This window comes from Scyliorhinus canicula, chromosome 13 (genome assembly GCF_902713615.1).
Source record: "Scyliorhinus canicula chromosome 13, sScyCan1.1, whole genome shotgun sequence".
Taxonomy (NCBI): domain Eukaryota; kingdom Metazoa; phylum Chordata; class Chondrichthyes; order Carcharhiniformes; family Scyliorhinidae; genus Scyliorhinus; species Scyliorhinus canicula.
The window spans coordinates 81,722,819-81,741,979 of NC_052158.1; the positions used below are offsets into that span (position 1 = coordinate 81,722,819).

General features: G+C 42.3%; 1 protein-coding gene across 6 annotated transcripts in view; it reads right to left on the reverse strand.

Annotated features, from left to right (window-relative positions):
• The window catches only part of gigyf2 (GRB10 interacting GYF protein 2), a 230,498-nt gene that overhangs the window by 87,696 nt on the left and 123,641 nt on the right, over positions 1-19,161 (reverse strand). For all 6 annotated transcript variants that reach the window (XM_038816236.1, XM_038816241.1, XM_038816239.1 and 3 more), the window contains 2 exons: positions 18,992-19,151; positions 2,283-2,449 (listed from right to left, as the gene is read on the reverse strand). In XM_038816236.1, coding sequence (XP_038672164.1) covers positions 2,283-2,449; positions 18,992-19,151 — 327 coding nt within the window. The remainder of the gene's footprint in view (positions 1-2,282; positions 2,450-18,991; positions 19,152-19,161) is intronic.

Sequence of the window (19,161 nt, forward strand, 5' to 3'; positions counted from 1 at the left end):
CTATCCATGTTGCTACTTGTGCCAGCCTCTCAGGCTCTAACCGCAAGTTTACTAGATTTCATCTTTGCAAAGGCCTGCTGAAAATTCAAATATCTTACATTTACTGCACGACCCCTCTACGCTCTGTTGCTTCTTTAAAAAGGTAAATAAGATTTGAGAATCATCGTCTTTCCTTTGGAATTTATGCCGACTATAGTTTTGGTTTCCTAATGTTTTTATTGCATTTTTCAGTAAAACTACCATTATTTTTCTGACAACGTCATTAAGATAATTGCTCTACAGTTCTCTGGATTCATTCTATCCCCCAATTTATTACAGGAAAATCTCTTTTCAAATGCCTTTTAATATGAGCGCGCAATCCACCCGGACCAGAGGTTTCATCCTAAATGTGATTAATTTAACCGTTATTACCCACATTATATCTTAAATGTTATTTTTGAACCTCTTTGTCAAATGTCAATTGTCAATATCTCTGTAACAATATTTCTGCCGTTCCCGTCATTAACTGAACTGTGAATGATCATGTCTTGGTGGTCCTATCCTGCTTCTTACTTTTATATGGCTGTAAGACTGCTTTATATCTTTTTATATTCCTTGATAATTTAGTTTGCAGTTTCTCATTGCATTCGTAACTTTTTCTTTACTTATTGCTAAATCCTTTCATATTCCCTTTTGTCATCCTCTCCTTTATCGAGGTGCTTAGCGTGCGCCTTTTTCCTTCAGATCATACATCTTTACTCATCCATGATGCTTTATTATTCGCTAGATTATTTTAAATTTATAGCGCAATGTATCTTTCTTGTATCGAGGATCAATATTTAAAATATTTCCCATTGCTGCTCCTCTCCTTGTCTGAAAATATTATTTCCCAGTTTATTACCCTAGTTCCAATCTCATCTACACAAAAGTATCCCCGATCATTTGCTTTTCACATCTCACTTCTGTCTTTCCCGATCCTCGCATTAAATCTTATGATATTGCGATTGCCACTGTCCATGTTTCCCTACGTTTACTGATCTCATCTGCTTTGTTTCATTTCCCAATACTACACTTTTGTTGGGGTTCTTACATGTTGGGTAAAAATTAATAAAGCAATTGAGCAAAGTTTAATCAAGTTATTAACATTACCAGCGAGCTTCCCAGTGGAGCCGGCTTCCACATTCCTGGAGGAGGTGCTGACAACAGGGGGACTTGAGATGGGGGTAGTATCGGCAGTTATGGGGCTATTTTGGAGGAGGGGAAGGCACCGCCAGAAGGGATCAAGGCAAAGTGGGAGGAAGAGTTGGGAGAGGGTATGGAGGAGGCGTTCTGGTGTGAGGTGCTCCAGAGGGTGAATGCCTCCATCTCGTGTGTGAGGTTGGGGCTGATACAGCTGAAGGTGGTGTAGAGAGCACACCTTACAAGGGCAAGGATGAGACGGCTCTTTCAGGGAGTCGAAGATGTCTGTGAACATTGCGGGGGGGGGCCCCTGCAAACTACGCTCGTATGTTTTGATCCTGCCCAAAGCTGGAGGATTACTGGAAGGAGGTGTTTAGGGTAATCTCTGAAGTGGTGCAGGTGAAACTGGACCCGGGTCCTCGGGAGGCTGTATTTCGGGGTGTCGGACCAGCCGGGGTTGGAAACGGGCATGGAGGCAGATACTGTAGCCTTCACCTTGTTGATCGTCCAAAGTTGGGTCCTGTTAGGGTGGAGATCAACCTCTCCACCCTGTACCATGGCATGGCGGGGGGGACCTGCTGCAATTCATGACGCTTGAAAAGGTCAAATTTGAATTGAGGGGAAGGATGGAGGGATTCCACAATTCATGGGCGTTATTCATTATGCGCTTTTGAGAATTGGATCACATCGAACATTAGGGCGGGGTTGGGGAAGGGGGGAACTGCATGTGTTAATGGTGGCTATGGGTGATTCCTCTTTGTCATTTGTTTATGTTAACATGTGGGCTAATGTTTGGGGGCTTGGTGGGAGGATGGGATCAGTGTTATTAATATTGACATTACATTCATTACTGATTATTGTTGGGTGTAAATTTGGGAGAAAATGTGAAAAAGGAGAATAAAAAAATATTTTTTTAAAAAGTATTAACATTATTATAAAATGCTATCCGATGGAGAACGCATTTACCAACATGTGCTTTGCCAATTCAAATAGTTGTAGCCAAACAATACTTCCAATAAAATTCAATCTTATTTTGTCTTATAATGCACCCTGATATCATGCACAGGTATTAATATACATGAATATTTATGCATTTTGGACTGGAGCTTATGTAAATGTCTTACCAACAATGGAGGAGGAGAAGGTCCTGGAGCAAAAGGTACTCTGCCCCACATCTTAATGATCTCTCCCAATGGCTGGAAGCCCTCATCACAGCCTCTCTTTACAAATAAAGACATGGTGAAGTAGCCCGCCTGGAACCATTCTGCCATTTCCTGGTTAGTGAAAGGCCCTGGAGTGTGTGGGTAAATTAAGAATATATATTTAAAATAAGCTGCTATTAAAAGGTTTGGTCAGTACATTGGCATTTGATCCTCAGCTTCGACCATTAAAAAAGTTCTAAGTTATCCCCAAAAGATCATGTACCAGCACGTGACAATGCTGCTTTCTGAAGTAAAATTAGTACAGCAGTACGAACATAAGATGTTTAGTAAAGCCACTAGAAGTTTGTATTTTCAATAGCAGTTATGAAAGAGTATAATTTTGAAAAAAGCTCTGCTGTAATTGTGGGACTTCAGAATCCTAACATATTTAATCGGTTATTCAGAATGTAAAAAAACAGTTCCTGGAAAGATTTAGACATGTTGCTTTTACAGTTATTACCACCATGCAGGCATTAGTACATTCGCAAGTGTCCAACGCTTCAGTGCCACAGAAATTCAGATATCAAAAATTTATATTGTGAACCACTGTAGTAAGAGATGGAATTCAAAAGTGAGACACTTGTTCCCTTCAAGATAGTTCAAAGCACTAAAAAGTTATGAAAGGTGCTATATAAATGCAAGTCTTTCTTGCCTTTTAAAAATACCTGTTGCTATGATTAAATATTAGCAACGTAGCCACAACATTTAAAATTGCCTTTTCCAGCCATATTAATATGCATACCTTTAAATTTTAAAATATACAATTTCAATGGAAACATCGCATTCCATAGAATTGCTAGTGCAGGAGAAGGCCATTCAGCCCATCAAATCTGCAGTGACAGAAGTACAGAATAAAAAGACTTTGATACAAACATTACCTGCAAATCTATAATAGTTCCCAGCCAGTTTAATTCTTAGCTGCACTCTAAAATAAAACTAAATAAACTCAAATAATTACTGTTACATGACTACAATGTTTAGCATCTTAATCAAATTTATAGAACACTGGACTAGAACTTTGATAGGTGCTGCCTCATGTTTATTCTGATTTTTTGGCTTTGAAGGGATCTTTGGTTGAAGCTATAATATAGTTTTGATACAAACTCACATTCAAGATTTTTATTTCCCAAAAGCTTATAATTTTCAATAGTTTGTTAAAAAATTGAAACAGCTCAGACAAAGGGAGACTAGGTAGGCTATGAGCTTTCCCAAAAGGAAACAAATCAGCAATCAAATATGCTATCCATATCGGTATGTGACAGTAAGCAGCTCACTAACATATTCCAACACCTGCAGTAAACATTCAGAACTTGCAATGCCGTGTTCAAGCAGGTTCAACAGAAAAGTTATCAACTTGAAAAGTTAATGCTAGTTTTCCCTCCAGATGTTGCCTGAGCTGAATATTTCCAGCATTTGTTTCTCATTCGGATTTCCAGCATCTGCAGTATTTTGCTTTTGTATAATCTCAACAGAAAGTTGGCTGACAGAACACATTCCTAGGAAAGCAGTTCAATTAGACTGGAAGTGCAACTGATCAAAACAGAGAGAGAAAGCTAGAGATTAACCTTTCCCTTCCTGTACCACCAATCAAGACATAGTGTGGGTAACTGCGGGGAGAAAGTCACCCTCCAAGAACAATTCTCTACATTATAACAGTGATGTACTGAGTAATGTTGTCAGGTGCTAAGTATAAGTTATTTCTTTTAAGTTTATTGCTAACCAAGATCAGATAAATTACTGGTCAGAGAAATGAAACCAGTGAAAATAGGAGGATGAGAACTTTAAATTGGAATCATTGGGGAACCTGGACTCAGGATCACAGGAGGCAATGAATGGATTAGGACAAGAGTTAGGCTCAATTTACAAATGCTGGAGGGAGGAGAAGCGCAATGAAGTAGGTGAGTCTAAAAGTGACAAAGACATGGACGATAAGTGAATCAGCCATAAATGGGCTGAGGCAGGAGCTTGTCAGGGTATACAAGGCCCAAGAATTTGAAACTGCTTCAGTGCTCGTCCCTCCATCATAAGGTTAGAGTTGAGATACTCGCTGAAGACTGCAGTTTTCAGTACCATTCGTGACTGCTGAGATACTGCAGTCCATTCTGCATGCAGCAAAACCTAGGCAACATTCAGACTTGGGTCAATAGTGGCAAAACGCAGTCAGGCTGGACAATGACCATTCTCCAACAAAGAGAATCTAACAATCGCCCCATGACATTTGACAGCATCGTAACAATAATAATAATCTTTATTGTCACAAGTAGGCTTACATTAACACTGCAATGAAGTTACTGTGAAAAGCCCCTAGTCGCCACATTCCGGCGTCTGTTCGGGTACACGGAGGGAGAATTCACCCTGTCCAAATTACCTAACAGGATGTCTTTCGGGACTTGTGGGAGGAAACTGGAGCACCAGGAGGAAACCCACACACACACATGGGGAGAACGTGCAGACTCCACAAAGACAGCGACCCAAGCGGAAATTGAACCTGGGACCCTGGTGCTGTGAAAGGGCCGTACTCAGAACCGTGATGGGCCATATGCAGAGACCCATGCTGCAGATTGCCTACCACAATGTCTTATCTACTCCTGACAGTAGAATATGTTAGCTGATCATAGGACATGGGTCGGGAAATACTCTGGAAATAACATCATCACTGAATCTCCCAACATTAACATCTGGGGTTACAATTGATCAGAAACCTGGTGGGATCAACCATACAGATACTGCAGCTATAAATGCAGGTCAGAGGTTGGGGATTTTGTAGTGAGTAACTCATCTTCTGACTCAGCAAAGCCTGTCCATCATCTACAAGGCAGTCTGATAGAATACTCACCACTTGCTTGGATAAGAGCTGCTTCAAAAACACAAGTGTGACACCAAAGGATGAAGTAGCTCACTTGATCATCCATCCACACAGCATTACACATTTACTCTCAGCATTTTGCTTTTGTATAAGCGCACCAGAAAGTTGGCTGACAGAACACAGTCCTAGGAAAGCAGTGCAGTTAGACTGCAAGTGCAACTGATCAAAACAAAGAAAGAGGGCTAGAGATTAAACCTTTCCCTTGCACACTAGAATCGGTGTATATCATGTCGAACAGGCATTGTCAAACTCAGGGGCGCGGCCCGTGGGGTGGGTCGCGGACGGGTGTCGGTAGGTCCGCGGAGCCATCCGTCACCTGCGCTCCCGATCGCAGATATCTGTGCGCAACAGCAGGCTGTTAATAACGCCAGCTGCAAGCGGCTTTGGCCGCAAACATGTAAACAATATGCGGCCGCACTGCACATGCGTGCCAGTTCATCGGCGTACATGTGCAAAACTATGTGCATGTGCGCCGATGATCGGGCATGCATGCGCAGTGCGGCCACTTTTTTTTTTTTTTTAAACGGTCGCAGCTTTTTGTTTTAAGTTCGGGGGTTTTTTTTCATTTATTTTATTCATTTAATTTTTATTTTTTTCATTTATTTTATTCATGTTATTTTTATTATTTTTTGCAAGTTCAGGGGGAGGGTTTTATTTGATAAAATTTTACAGGACGAAAATGCATAACTTCAGACAGGTAGAGACTCCATATTTTCCGACACCAGAAGGCTTCAGCTTCATCCAACAGGTTCCATTGGAGGCACGTGTACGAGGGGCAAAGGGACCCAAAACCATTTCCCCATTTTTGTCAGCATCAAACAAGGTAAGAAAAAATGGTCGGTCGTGCAGGTTGGCAAAAACGGGTCCCCGGAAAAAAAGTTTGAAGAACACTGATGCAGAAGATGCACAGCAGAAACTCACCAAGGCTCTTCTGACAGTATCTTCTAAACATGTTGCCTCTACCATCAAGAAGACAAGGGCAGCAAATGCATGGGAACACTACCAAGGTCCTCACAGAGTCACAAACCATCTTTACTTGGAACTACATCACTGCTCCTTCATGGTCACTTGGTCAAAATTTTGAAACACCTTCCTGATAACACTGTGGACATATTGACACCAAAAACATAGAAAATAGGAGGAGGAGGTCATTTGGCCTTCAAGCCTACTCTACCATTCATTATGATAATGGATGATCGTCAGGTTCATAACCCTGATTCTGTCCGTCCCCCCACCCCCCACCCCCAAATCCCTTTAGCTTCAAGAGCTATATTAAATTCCTTCTTGAAATTACACAACATGTTGGTCTCAAGTACCTGTGGTAGTCATTTATAAAGATTCACCACTCTCTGGGAAAGAAATTTATCCTCACCTCAGTCCTAAAAGGTTTCCCCCTTATCCTGAAACTATGACCTCCAAGTTCTGGCCTCCCCTACCAGCGAGAACATTCTTTCTGAATCTACGCCTTCTAATCCTGTTAAAATTTTGTTTCTATGAAATTCCCACTCACTCTTATAAACTCAAATTAATATAATCCTAACGGACAATCTCTCCTCCTATGAAGTCCTGGCACCCCAGGAATCAGCTAGTAAACCTTTGCTACACTCCCTCTACAGCAAGAACATCCTTCCTCAGATAAGGACACCAAAATTGCACACAATATTCCAGGTGTGGCTTTACCAAAGTCCCGTACAAAAGCAGTAAAACATCCCTATTCCAAAACTCGAACCCTCTCTCTATGAAGGCCAACATCCCATTTGTCTTCTTTACTGCCCGCTGTACTTACTTTCACTGACTGATGCACGAGGACACCAAGGTCACGCTGAATATCCACCTCTCTCAATTTACACCCATTCAAATAATAACCCTCCTTCCTATTTTTGCTACTGAAGCGGGTAACCTACATTTATCCACATGATACTTCATCTGCCATGCATATATGCCCACTCATTCAGCCTGTCCAAATCGCACTGAAGCATCTCTGCATCCTCCTCACAGCTCACCCTCCCACCCAACTTAGTATCATCTGCAAATTTGGAAATACATTTAGTTCCCTTGTTCAAATCATGAATATATAATGTGAACAGTTGGGGTCCTAGCACAGATCCCTGCGGTACCCCACCAGTCACTGCCTGTCAATCAGAAGACAACCCATTTATCCCAACTTTTTGCTTCCTGACTGCTAACCAGCTTTATATCCATCGCAAGACACTATCCGCAATTCCATATGCTTTAACTTTACATAGTAATCTGCTATATTGGACTGCAGTTCACCTCCACCTCGTAGGTAATTAGTGATGGGCAAGAATGCTGGCCTTGTCAGCAATGCTCATACCTCATGAATAAATTTATAAATTTAAATAGAAAAATAATCAAATAAGGATAATATGAAATATTTTGCACAAACTTTTTACAGGCAACAATATACTGTGGAGTATCCCTCCAGAGAAAAGTAGGTTAAAAAAAGGTACATTAATGTTGAAAGTGCTGAAGAGTAAGAATATTTGAAGTGAAAGGATAATACGATTGAATTTGATCAGAGTAATCATCTTCCCCACCACGTGAAAAGAAGCGGGGAACAAAGGTAACAAAAGAATACATTGATTTAGTGGAGCTTACCAAGGCTCCTGCACCAAAAACGACAAACTGCATTTATATAGCACCTTTAACACGGGAAACATCCCAAAGCACTTCAAAGGTACGCGCAAGTAAAACAAACACTGAGCCAGAAATGTAAGATTGGAGGAACAAATAAATGTTTGGTTAATGGAGGCTTTCTGAGATGAAAGAAAGCTGAAGATGGAGATCGTAGTTGGAGTTTCAAACAATAGGACTGAGACAGGTGAACCCACGGCCATCAATGGTAGGAGCAAAGCACATAGATTCAAATTCAAGAGCAACATCACGTTTGATGGGAAACCAGGAAGAGAGATATAAAGATAGGGTTTGCCAAGGGCATGGACAAGAATTTTAAATGATGAGTCTGGACAAGTCAGCAGAGATGGAGGTGATAAGTGACTGCAATGCAGTCCAGTACAAAACAGGATATGCAAAGCAAAATTTGAGAGATTAGAGTGGAGGATGGAAGGCCAACAAGAAGAACAATGGGAGTAATCAAGTCTGGCGGTGATGGTGACATGAATGACAGTTTCAGCAGTCGATGCACAAGACGTTCACAAGATAATGTTATGCATTGAGAGAATAGCCGGGGTCGGATCAGGGAAATTACGTAGAATGAAGCGGTTCTGCCTCAAGGAATGATATTTAATGGCAACTTCAGATCAAACAAATCCCAGGGCTACAGAATGGATTTTGCCTGAATGATTAGGGAGGAGCATAGAATCAGTGAGGAACTCGAGTGTGAACCAGTGGTTGACAGGATTGTTTTGATTTGCATAACGCTGAGCTGAAGGAATTTGCGAATCATCACAAACTTGATGTCAGCAAGGAAATCTGAAGCATGAAAATAAATGGTTTAAAGGTAGCAGTAGAGATGTAAAGGTCAACAGTATCACATACGACTTCCGGTTGCAGCCATGCCCAGGTAGGTCGCACGTTTGGCAGCTCCCGCCGAGATCGGACATTTGGGCCCGTTAACAGACCTTTAGCGGCGATCCTCAGTGGGGCAGTAAACGCTGATGAGGCTCCCCCCAGCGCTGTATGGAGTGGGCCAGGAGTGGGGCAGTAAAGAAGGCTGGATCGGTGAAACGAGAGGAACGGGCGTGAAATGACAAAATGGCGGCCGGCGTAGCCCAGGAGGCATGGGCCCAGTGGTCGAGGGAGCAGCAGGAGTTCCTGAGAAGCTGCTTCACAGAGCTCAAGACAGAGATGCTGGCCCCTATGAAGGCTTCCATGGAAAGGGTGGTGGAGACTCAGAAGATGCAGGAGAAGGCGATCAAAGAGGTGGAAAAATAAGGTCCCTGCAAATGAGGATGAGATCTTGGGCCTAGCAGTCAGGGTTGAGGCACACGAGGCCCTGCACAAAAGATGGCAGGAGAAACTGGAAAACCTTGAAAATAGATTGAGGAGGCAGAACCTGCGAATCCTGGGCCTCCCCGAAGGTGCGGAGGGGTCGGATGCGAGTGCATGTGACCACGATGCTGGGTCGCTGATAGGCACGGGGGCCTTCCCGCGGCCCCTGGAACTGGACGCACAGAGTCCTGGTAAGGAAGCCTAGGGCGAACGAACCGCCGAGGGCTATGGTGATAAGATTCCACGGCTTTACAGACAAGGAATGTGTCCTGCGGTGGGCAAAGAAGGAGCGAAGCAAAAATGGGAGAACTGTGAGATTTGAATTTACCAGGACTGCGGAGCAGATCTGGCTAAGAGGCATGCGTGATTCAACCGGGCTAAGGTGGCCCTCCACAACAAAGGGGTAATGTTCGGGCTGCTACATCCGGCGAGGCTGTGGGTCACGTACCAAGGCCGGCACCACTACTTTGATACGCCGGACAAGGCGTGGACATTCATTATGATAAGTTGGACTTATAAAACGCCCAGAGTTTGTTCGTTGTTTTCTTTTTTTTCCTTTTGGTTTTTTTTTCGTGACACGGGAAGATGGGGTGGCTCTCTCTCTCTCTCTTACCCTGTGGGGGAGGGGAGGTTGGGGGCCCAAAGGAGGAGGTAGAGGCGGGAGCGGCCGAGGTCAGCATGGGTCACCTGACTTACGGAAGTGCAATGGGGGGAGAGTTAGTGCTAAGCGGGGGCGTGACATGGGGGATTGGAATTGAGGGGTTTTGGGGGGGGGGGGGGTGACTGGCTGCTTTGCTGGCTGAAGGGGTGCCAACTTGGGGGGGGGGGGGGTCGCAATCCTGGTAAGCAAACGGGTGGCAATTGTGGCGGACAAAGAGGGCAGGTACATTATGGTGAGTGGTAAACTACAGGGGGCCCGGGTGGTGCTAGTGAACGTTTATGCCCCGAATTGGGATGACGTGGAATTGATGAAGCGTATGCTAAGAGCAATAGATATGTCTTAGGAACTAAGTGAGTGGGTGGTATGGTGGTTAGCACTGCTACCTCACGATGCCGACGGCCCTGGCCCCGGGTCACTGCCCACATGGAGTTTGTACATTCTCCCCATGTCTGCGTGAGTCTCAGCCCCACAAGCAATAGATGTGCAGTGTAGGTGGATTGGACATGCTAAATTGCCTCTTCCTTGGAATTTTTTTTAACTCAAAAAGAAAAGGAACAAGGCGAGCTCTGGGAGAATGGGGCAGAATTATAGGAGAATCTACAAAAATGTTTGGATCCTTGGCTAGAGCGAATCCTACGGTAGCCTTGTGGATAGCACAATCGCTTCACAGCTCCAGGGTCCCAGGTTCGATTCCGGCTTGGGTCACTGTCTGTGCGGAGTCTGCACATCCTCCCCGTGTGTGCGTGGGTTTCCTCCGAGTACTCCGGTTTCCTCCCACGGTCCAAAGATGTGCAGGTTAGGTGGATTGGCCATGATAAATTGCCCTTAGTGTCCAAAATTGCCCTTAGTGTTGGGTGGGGTTACTGGGTTATTGGGATAGGGTGGAGGTGTTGAACTTGGGTAGGGTGCTCTTTCCAAGAGCCGGTGCAGACTTGATGGGCCGAACGGCCTCCTTCTGCACTGTAAATTCTATGATAGAGCACAATATTCACAACAGGTTATGAAATTTCCTTCCTGTGAAAGCTTAATCAGTGAATGTGAGTATGCTTAGATTTTACGTGGTTCTGGCCACTTTGATTGCCAATCAGCCTATAATTGACAATAAAAGCTAGAAACTTGGACAAAGAAAAAGAAAGAAATAAAAATCAATACATCGTCCATTAGTATACATGATATACATCTACATATGATTTATATATAAACATTGAAAAGCCTAGATTTTTGTTACTGTAACATTAATCAAATCAAAATGAACGAATCATCGTTAGTATGGCTACTGCAAAGTCTAAACCAGTATTGCTTCCTAATCTTAGCATTCCAATGGAAATATGGAAGAAAATGTTTCCGGTCTGAATGAACAGTCTGCTGAATGGAAAGAATGATTCTATTATGAAAAAGCGATACCAGTGCAAGGGTTCATTCAGCATTTGCAATAGAAACTTAATTATCTTCACACCGATTATATACAAATAGCATCCCTAGAGTGTGAAAGATCAAGTTATGTATTACCGGAACAAATTATTACTAATGTTATTGGATAGAGGTTCTTCACTAGTTAACTAGTTCTTCACTAGTTAACTGCACTCAGCCAGTATATTTTAATGATACGCTGATTCTCTTAACTGTTCCCAGGCTTGTGTCTGGTATATCACTGTGATATCATACAGGTCGATGTGACCTAACCAGCTAAAAATTTAAAAAATAAATAAATTTAGTTTCCAATTCCAAAACAGGTGATGAGGTCATGAAGGGGAAAGAACTTGAAAATTGGCATGGAACACATGGCACTGTTGAACTTGGGCAACAAAAAGTAAAATTAATTACAAAATTATTATATCTTTATTTGTGATAGTTATATAAATGATCTTCCAAGTGTTCCCCTTCCTTAATTAAAAATTAAACTCACTGATACAAGCAAAATAAACTGCAGTCCGTATCCACAGGGGTGAGGGAAATGATCGCTCTAAATCTTCTTGTTATGTTCAGCACCTTTATATTTGACAGTATCTAAAAGAGCACAGCTTGTAAACAGAATGCTGCACAACTTAGAGAGAACACTTGGTTAAAGTAGAAAGCCATAATTTTATAAAGTTGGAGAAGTCAGATCATTGTGTACATTATCCAATGGTACAGTGGTTAGCACTGCTGCCTCACAACTCCAAGGACCTGGGTTCGATTCCAACCTCGGGTGACTGTGTGGAGTTTGTACTTTCTCCCCGTATCTGCGTGGATTTCCTCCGGGTGCTCTGGTTTCCTCCCACAATCCAAAAGATGTGCAGGTTAGGTGGATTGGCTGTACTAAATTGGCCCTAGGTGCAGTTATGGGGCTATTGTGGGGTGCTCTTTAAGAGGATGGGCCGAATGGCCTCCTTCTGCACTGTAGGGATTCTATGATTATGAAGTTGGAGAAGCTCTGTGTACATGTTGTAAGAGCCAAGTACATGCACTCAAGGGTGTAGCTGGAGTATGGCACTGGGGTGTGATCATTGACAAATTCTTCTCTGCAATTCCCAATATAAAGTTCACAGTTCACTTTGGTGAAGTATACTTTTGGTGGGGCTCGTGATCTGCTACTTTATCTTCGAGCCAATTTATGTTGTTACCGGTACAAATAAATCTCTTCTCGGTGGTTTTCCTATAACAGAAATAACTGCGCCTTTCATATTGCACTGTTGAATTGGGTCAACGCCCAAAGTATGCCGCATTAACACTGCACTACAGTTGAAAACAAGCATACGCCAAAACCTCAGATTCCTCAGCAGGAATGCATGCTAAGAATAATATAGCAATATACACCATCTGATAATTTGGAGGCACGGAATTTTGGAATTCAAGTTCAATACCTGGGGAGCTCTGATACCTCCTTGCTCTCCTGGAATGGATACAAGAAAAAGTTGGTTATCCAACAAGTAATTTCTCTCTCATCTCAATCCTTTCTTTGTCGGCACAATCAGTTTTTCTATATTTTCCGAGAACTAATTTAAATTAACAATAATTTGTCAACAGGATTGACTATCAGCCTAGAGATTTCAGTCAAATAATGTTACTATGGGGCAAATAGGAATGTTCCACCAATCTTGTAATTTTCTGATGCCATATAATGTTCTACTGCATGCTGAGGCAAACTTGCTCTGACTTAATTCAGCCATGATAGTTTACCAACTTAATTTGCCATACAAAAAGAGCAGTATATTAAGACAGTATGTTAAGAAGCAGAGGAAGCCAATTCATTTAAAATGGCTTGCAAAATTATCTGGAATTATAATTAGAAGACTGTTATACGAATACCTCATTTCCATAATCAGGCTTTGCTCAACTGTTAACCATTGTTTCTTTCAGGTTTTTTCTCTCCAAAGCTAAAAATATGTTGCTTTATACATTCTTCCTCTCCATGCACCTTTAATGTTGAAATCGTTGCAATGTTAATCGCGTACTCCAACTCATCTTTCCCCATCACCTCAAAACTTCAGCATATTTAAAACTCTTCACTCTAATTACATTTTCCAGTCACTGGGTTGCACTGCTCTCTCAAAATGCTTTACTAATTTTTTTCCACCTGTTACTTGCCCTTACATTCACTCAGAAGCAAATTTTTGATGTACTGAGTAATGATTTGAATAAAACTCCCACAAATGTCACAATAACAGATTAATCCATGACATTGCCTTTTGTCTCTTAGGCCAATGTTACATGTGAAAGTCTCAGCCTTCTGCAAAGATCCTTGAGCTTGAACCTTGTTTTCTTGGTCAGATCTGTGATGCTGTGAGCTGAATTTGGATAATGTATTCTGAACATGTACATTTTCTGGATGTATTAGTACTGAGGGCATATTTTCTGTAACTGCCAGATTAAATATTACAAAATTATTTGAAGAAAAGCTAGAAAGGCGACCTTGAAAATGTTCCTTCAAATAAAACTAGTGTAGAGTTTTAAAAAAAAGAAAAATCTGCAGGCTTCTGAAATAAATATGGATTAAGCCCTTATGTCATCTTTCACGTTTTTTTCAACAAAATGCATTATTTTCAGAAAATCATTCCATTATTAAATATTTTAAGGAAATCAACCCATTGTCCCTATTCAATTCCTGTTGGACAAGAAAATAATGTATAATTATTTCAATTATAAATGCAGAGAAGAAAGCACTTCCCATTTCTAAATTACTGTTGCAAACCATTTGAATTGAATATCATGAAGACAAATGATAAGCCCTAAATATTGCGTGTCCAGATAAAATAATGCACTTGTTTTGCGTGCATTTTACATTATTGGAAAACAGCAGTATATTATCTTACAATATGGTTTTTTGGGGGGGGGGGGGGGGGGGGGGGGGGGGAGAGAGAGGAGAGAGAGAGAGAGAGAGAGAGAGAGAGAGAGAGAGAGAGATGGAGAGAGAGAGAGAGAGAGAGTAGAGAGAGAGAGAGAGGGGGGGGGGGGGGGGGGGGGGGGATCATCTCCCACTACTTAGCCTGGTTTCAAATAAATTCAAAATGTTACGACAGACGGAACAAAGCAAAAAGCATAGATTATTTCTGGCAGCCTCCCATTTATTCAAGTTCCATTTTCCACACCACTATCCTTCTAGAACATAGAACAGTACAGCACAGAACAGTCCCTTCGGCCCTCAATGTTGTGCCGAGCCATGATCACCCTACTCAAACGCACGTATCCACCCTATACCCGTAACCCAACAACCCCCCCCTTAACCTTACTTTTATTAGGACACTATGGGCAATTTAGCATGGCCAATCCACCTAACCTTCTCTGCCCACATTCTCCATTCTTTTCCATCTATATCTATTACTCATACGTTAGTGGCAGGGGGTGTAATTATAACCTGGCACGTTAACATTGGCAGTTTCCAGTTTAATTGTGGCATTGGATAGATTAAAAGACACAAGAACACAACGTGTGACTTCGGAATTAGGAAGAATCATGCATGCTCACCGTGGTTCCATTTACCCCTAACCGCCATACCACCACAGCTGGACACTAAACGTGTATTCTATCAGTGTTTAATATCACAAAAGACTGGGAAGTAGTATTATGGAATTTAAAGCAGGTCACAGGGGTCAGAGCTGTAGGTCTCCTCCATTGGGAAAGACTTTATGTGCCTATGGGAAGTGCTCACTGTCAAACCATTCCCAGGATTGTGGAGCCTGGGGCAGAAATCCCACCTCCCAAGATCTGCAGGCCAGATCTTGGTAGTTTTTCATTGCAGGCAGCGCCAACAGGGGTGGGGGCAGCTGCTGGTAATGCATCAAGCAGAGGACCAAGATCAACAAGGGACCTCAAGCCAAAGGTGAATGAGGGCATGATGGAGTCAGCAAAAAGGACAGCAGATTGATTCACACAAGCCCCACTTCTCAATGCCGAGTTGCTTAATTAGCCACTGAGTACCTTTAATGAGGGACCGCACCCCTTGCCCACCTTAATTAGCATTTGTGTGGCAAGACCATCTCGAGTGTCCCGTCCTGGGCTTAAGTGGGAGGAGGAAAGAAGGTGGTGGGATCTGCACTCTCCCAATTAAATGCCCCAGCTACACCCTCTAAAATCATCTTTGCTCTCATATCCATATTTAAATATAGCAAGAGGGCTTAGGGTATGGGATGTTTATACTGGCATTTTCTATAGAAAGATCTTAAAGGGAATAGAGAAATAAGGACAAAATGTATGGTTTTAGCATGCAAGATTAAATTACGGCTGCTTGCTTGCAGTAATTATCCCTGCCCTTTGCCCCATTTCATTTGAACAATGATAATCTTTATTGGTAGGATTACATTAACAAGATAATGCTCGGTTTAGATGCCACATGTGCAATGTCATGGAATTTCAAACAGTAATTTATGAAAATAATAGCAAGATTTTTGCTTTTTTTTTAAAAAGACTTAACTGCTGCAAATAACTCAAATTGTATTTGTTGGGATTGTCAAACATCTTCAGATATAACATACAAATTAAGAGTAAGCCACAGCCCCTTGAGCCCACTCCATCACTCAATAAGGTCATGACCCATCTAAGTTTAACCTCAACTCCACATTGCTGCCTATCCCTGATAACCTTTCACTCCCTTACTCATCAAGAATCTATCTACTTCAGCCTGAAAACTATTTGAAAAGTTGACCTAAAACATCCTTTGAGGAAGAAAATTCCGAAGCCTCACAACCCTCGAAATGTGCAAACTCCACACGGACAGTGACCCAGGGCCGGGATTCGAACACGGGTCCACAGCGCCATAGGCAGCAGTGCTAATCACTGTGCCACCATGCCCCCTGTCCTTACAATAAATGTTAACTTTCTATCAGCATTCCTAATCACTTGCAACACCTGTGTACTAACATTGTGATTCATGCACTAAGACACCCAGATCCCTCTGCATCTCAGAGCTCTGCAATCGTTCACCAATTAGATATGATTTTTATTATATGTCTTGTCAAAATATGCAACCTCACATTTTTCCACTTTATACTCCATTTGCTAGATCTTTGCCCACTCGTCTATCCTATCAGTACTCTTTTGCAGCTTCCTTATGTCCTCTTCACACAAGTTCTACCTATGTTTGTGTCATCTGCAAATTTAGCAACAATTTCATATCCCTTCATCCAAATCTTTATATAAATTGTAAACAATTGAGACCCCAGCACTGATCCTGGGATGGCAGGATTATCATACATGGAGAGATTGGGTGGCTGGGCCTGCATTCACTGGAATTTAGAAAATATGGGGGGATCTAATTAAAACATATAAAATTCTGACAAGGCTGTACAGACTGGATGCAGGGATGTTGTTTCCTCTGGCTGGGAGTCTAAAACAGCTGGTCACAGTCTCAGGATATTGGGTAGGCCATTTAGGACTGAGATGAGAAACTTCTTCACTCAGAGGTGAACCATTGGAATTTTCTACCACAGAAAATTTTGGAGACAAAGTCACAGAATATGTTTAGAAGAAAATCAACTTCTAGACTCTAAAAGGTCAAGGGGTATGAGGAGTGCATGCGAGGGCGCTGTTGAGATAAATGTACAGCCATGATCATATTGAATGGCAAAGCAGGCTTTAAGAGCCGAATGGTCTACACCTGCTGCTATTTTCTATGTTTCTATGATCTCTGTGACACTGTTTGTCACATCCTGCCTACCAAAAAATGACACATTAATGGCTACTGTTTCCTATTGGCTAACCGACCTCCCTGTGCCAATATGTATTACTCCCTACACCATGAACTTTAATTTATCCTTATTTATGTATATAAGTGGCACCTTTTTGGGCAGGATGGTGGCGCAGTGGTTATCACTGCTGCCTCAAGGCACCGAAGTCCCAGGTTCAATCCTGGCTCTGGGTCATTGTCCATGTGAAGTTTGCACATTCTCCCTGTGTTTGCGGGGGTTTTGCCCCCCACAACCCAAAGATGTGCAGAGTAGGTGGATTGGCCACGCTAAATTGCCCCTTAATTGGAAAAAATGAATTGGGCACTCTAAATTTATAAAAATAAAAAAAGATGTGGCATCTTTTCAAATGTTTCCGGAAATCTAAGTACAGTGCATCCATTAATTCCCGTTTATCCACTGCATATGTAACTTCCTCAAATAACACCAATCAATTGGTTCAACGTAATTTCCCTTGAACAAAACAATATTAACTCTGCCTGATTACCTTGAATTTATCTAAGGAGGACTGTTACAATGTTTTTATTCATCCAGAGATTGCAAGCGCCTCAAAACTATTTGACAACAGCAAAGCTGGAGCCTCATCCACTGCTTTCTGTCGATTCCTTTACTTGCCTCACTCACGGTCATATCTTCCTGTCCCCCATGCTGACCAAAACAGATGACCATACTCTCAGAGGTGTGACCGGCTCCTGAGACAAAGAGCTCAGATATTACTCTCCTGTTCAGCTTCCAGATCAAACACCTGGCCGGAATTCCTCTAACGGCTTACACTTACTGCAGACCTTTTTGTCCTGGAATGCCCTGGCATCCAATAACTCCCACATTCTACAGCTGCAACATAACACCTGTCCAGCCACAATTACTTACTTTACGTATATAATTTGGGCGGCACAGTGGCAGAGTGGTTATCGTTGCTGCCTCACTGTATCAGGGACACGGGTTCGATGCTGACATTGATTGTCTGGGTAGAGCTTATACGTTCTCCCATGTCTGTGTGGGTTTCCTCCAGTTTCCACCCACAGTCCAAAGACATGCAGGTTAGGTGGGTTGGCCATGATATATTTCCCCTTAGTGTCCAGAAAGGTTAGCTGGGGTTACAGGGATAGGGTGGGGAGTGGTCCGAGATGAGGTGTTCTTTCAAAGGGTTGATGCAAACTCGATGGGCTGAATGGCCTCCTTCGGCACGGTAGTGAATTAACGTAATTACTTTCTTCATTAACTTAGCATAATTCTTATTTACATTACAATTTACCTTGCATTTGTAATGCTAGTACCACTTACTAAAAGTTATACATTTCTTCATTAAACAGGTATGTGTTGTAGATATTTGAATTTATTAAATATAAAAGTTGTTAATTATGTTTATTTACAACTCGACCTTAACGCTGGTGTCTTAAGTTAGCTATTAATAGACAATCCCTTACACCAAGCACTTACCAGCCAATCAACTTACTAGTATCTTGTGATGTCAGTTGTTTTTTTGACTCAATTTCTTCAGCAGCAGAAATAGGAACAGCAAGGAGGGAATCGTGATTTCTCCCCTTGCTGATTCTAAACAGTGAAGCTCCTGGCTCCCTCCTCACTGATTTTATACAGTGAATCTCCCAATTCCCTTCGTACTGATTTAATGCAGTCAATCTCTCAATTCCCTCCCCGCTGACTCTAAACAGTGAAGCTCCAGGCTCCCTCCTCACTGATTTTATACAGTGAATCACCCAATTCCCTTCGTACTGATTTTATGCAGTCAATCTCTCAATTCCCTCCTCGCAGATTCTAAACAGTGAAGCCCCTGGTTCCCTCCTCGTTGATTTGAAGCCCCCGGCTTCCTCCTTGCTGATTTTAAACAGTGAATCTCCCGATTCCCTCCTCACTGATTTTAAACAGTAGTAGAAGGAACAGCCAAGGTGCTAAAAATAATAAGTACTTCAATCTGGCAAACTACAAGCTTCCGTTATCACAATCTGTATACCTTGTATTTCTCCTTGTGGATCTTTATAAAACCATTTCATCGCAGCATCATGGGACAACGGCAAGGTGGCAGCTTTAGTTCGTTTATCCTGAATTTGTGTTGACAGTCTTTCGTCATCTAAGGCATTATCCTGCAAAGATGCTACCATCTTCTCAGCTTCCTGAATGGAA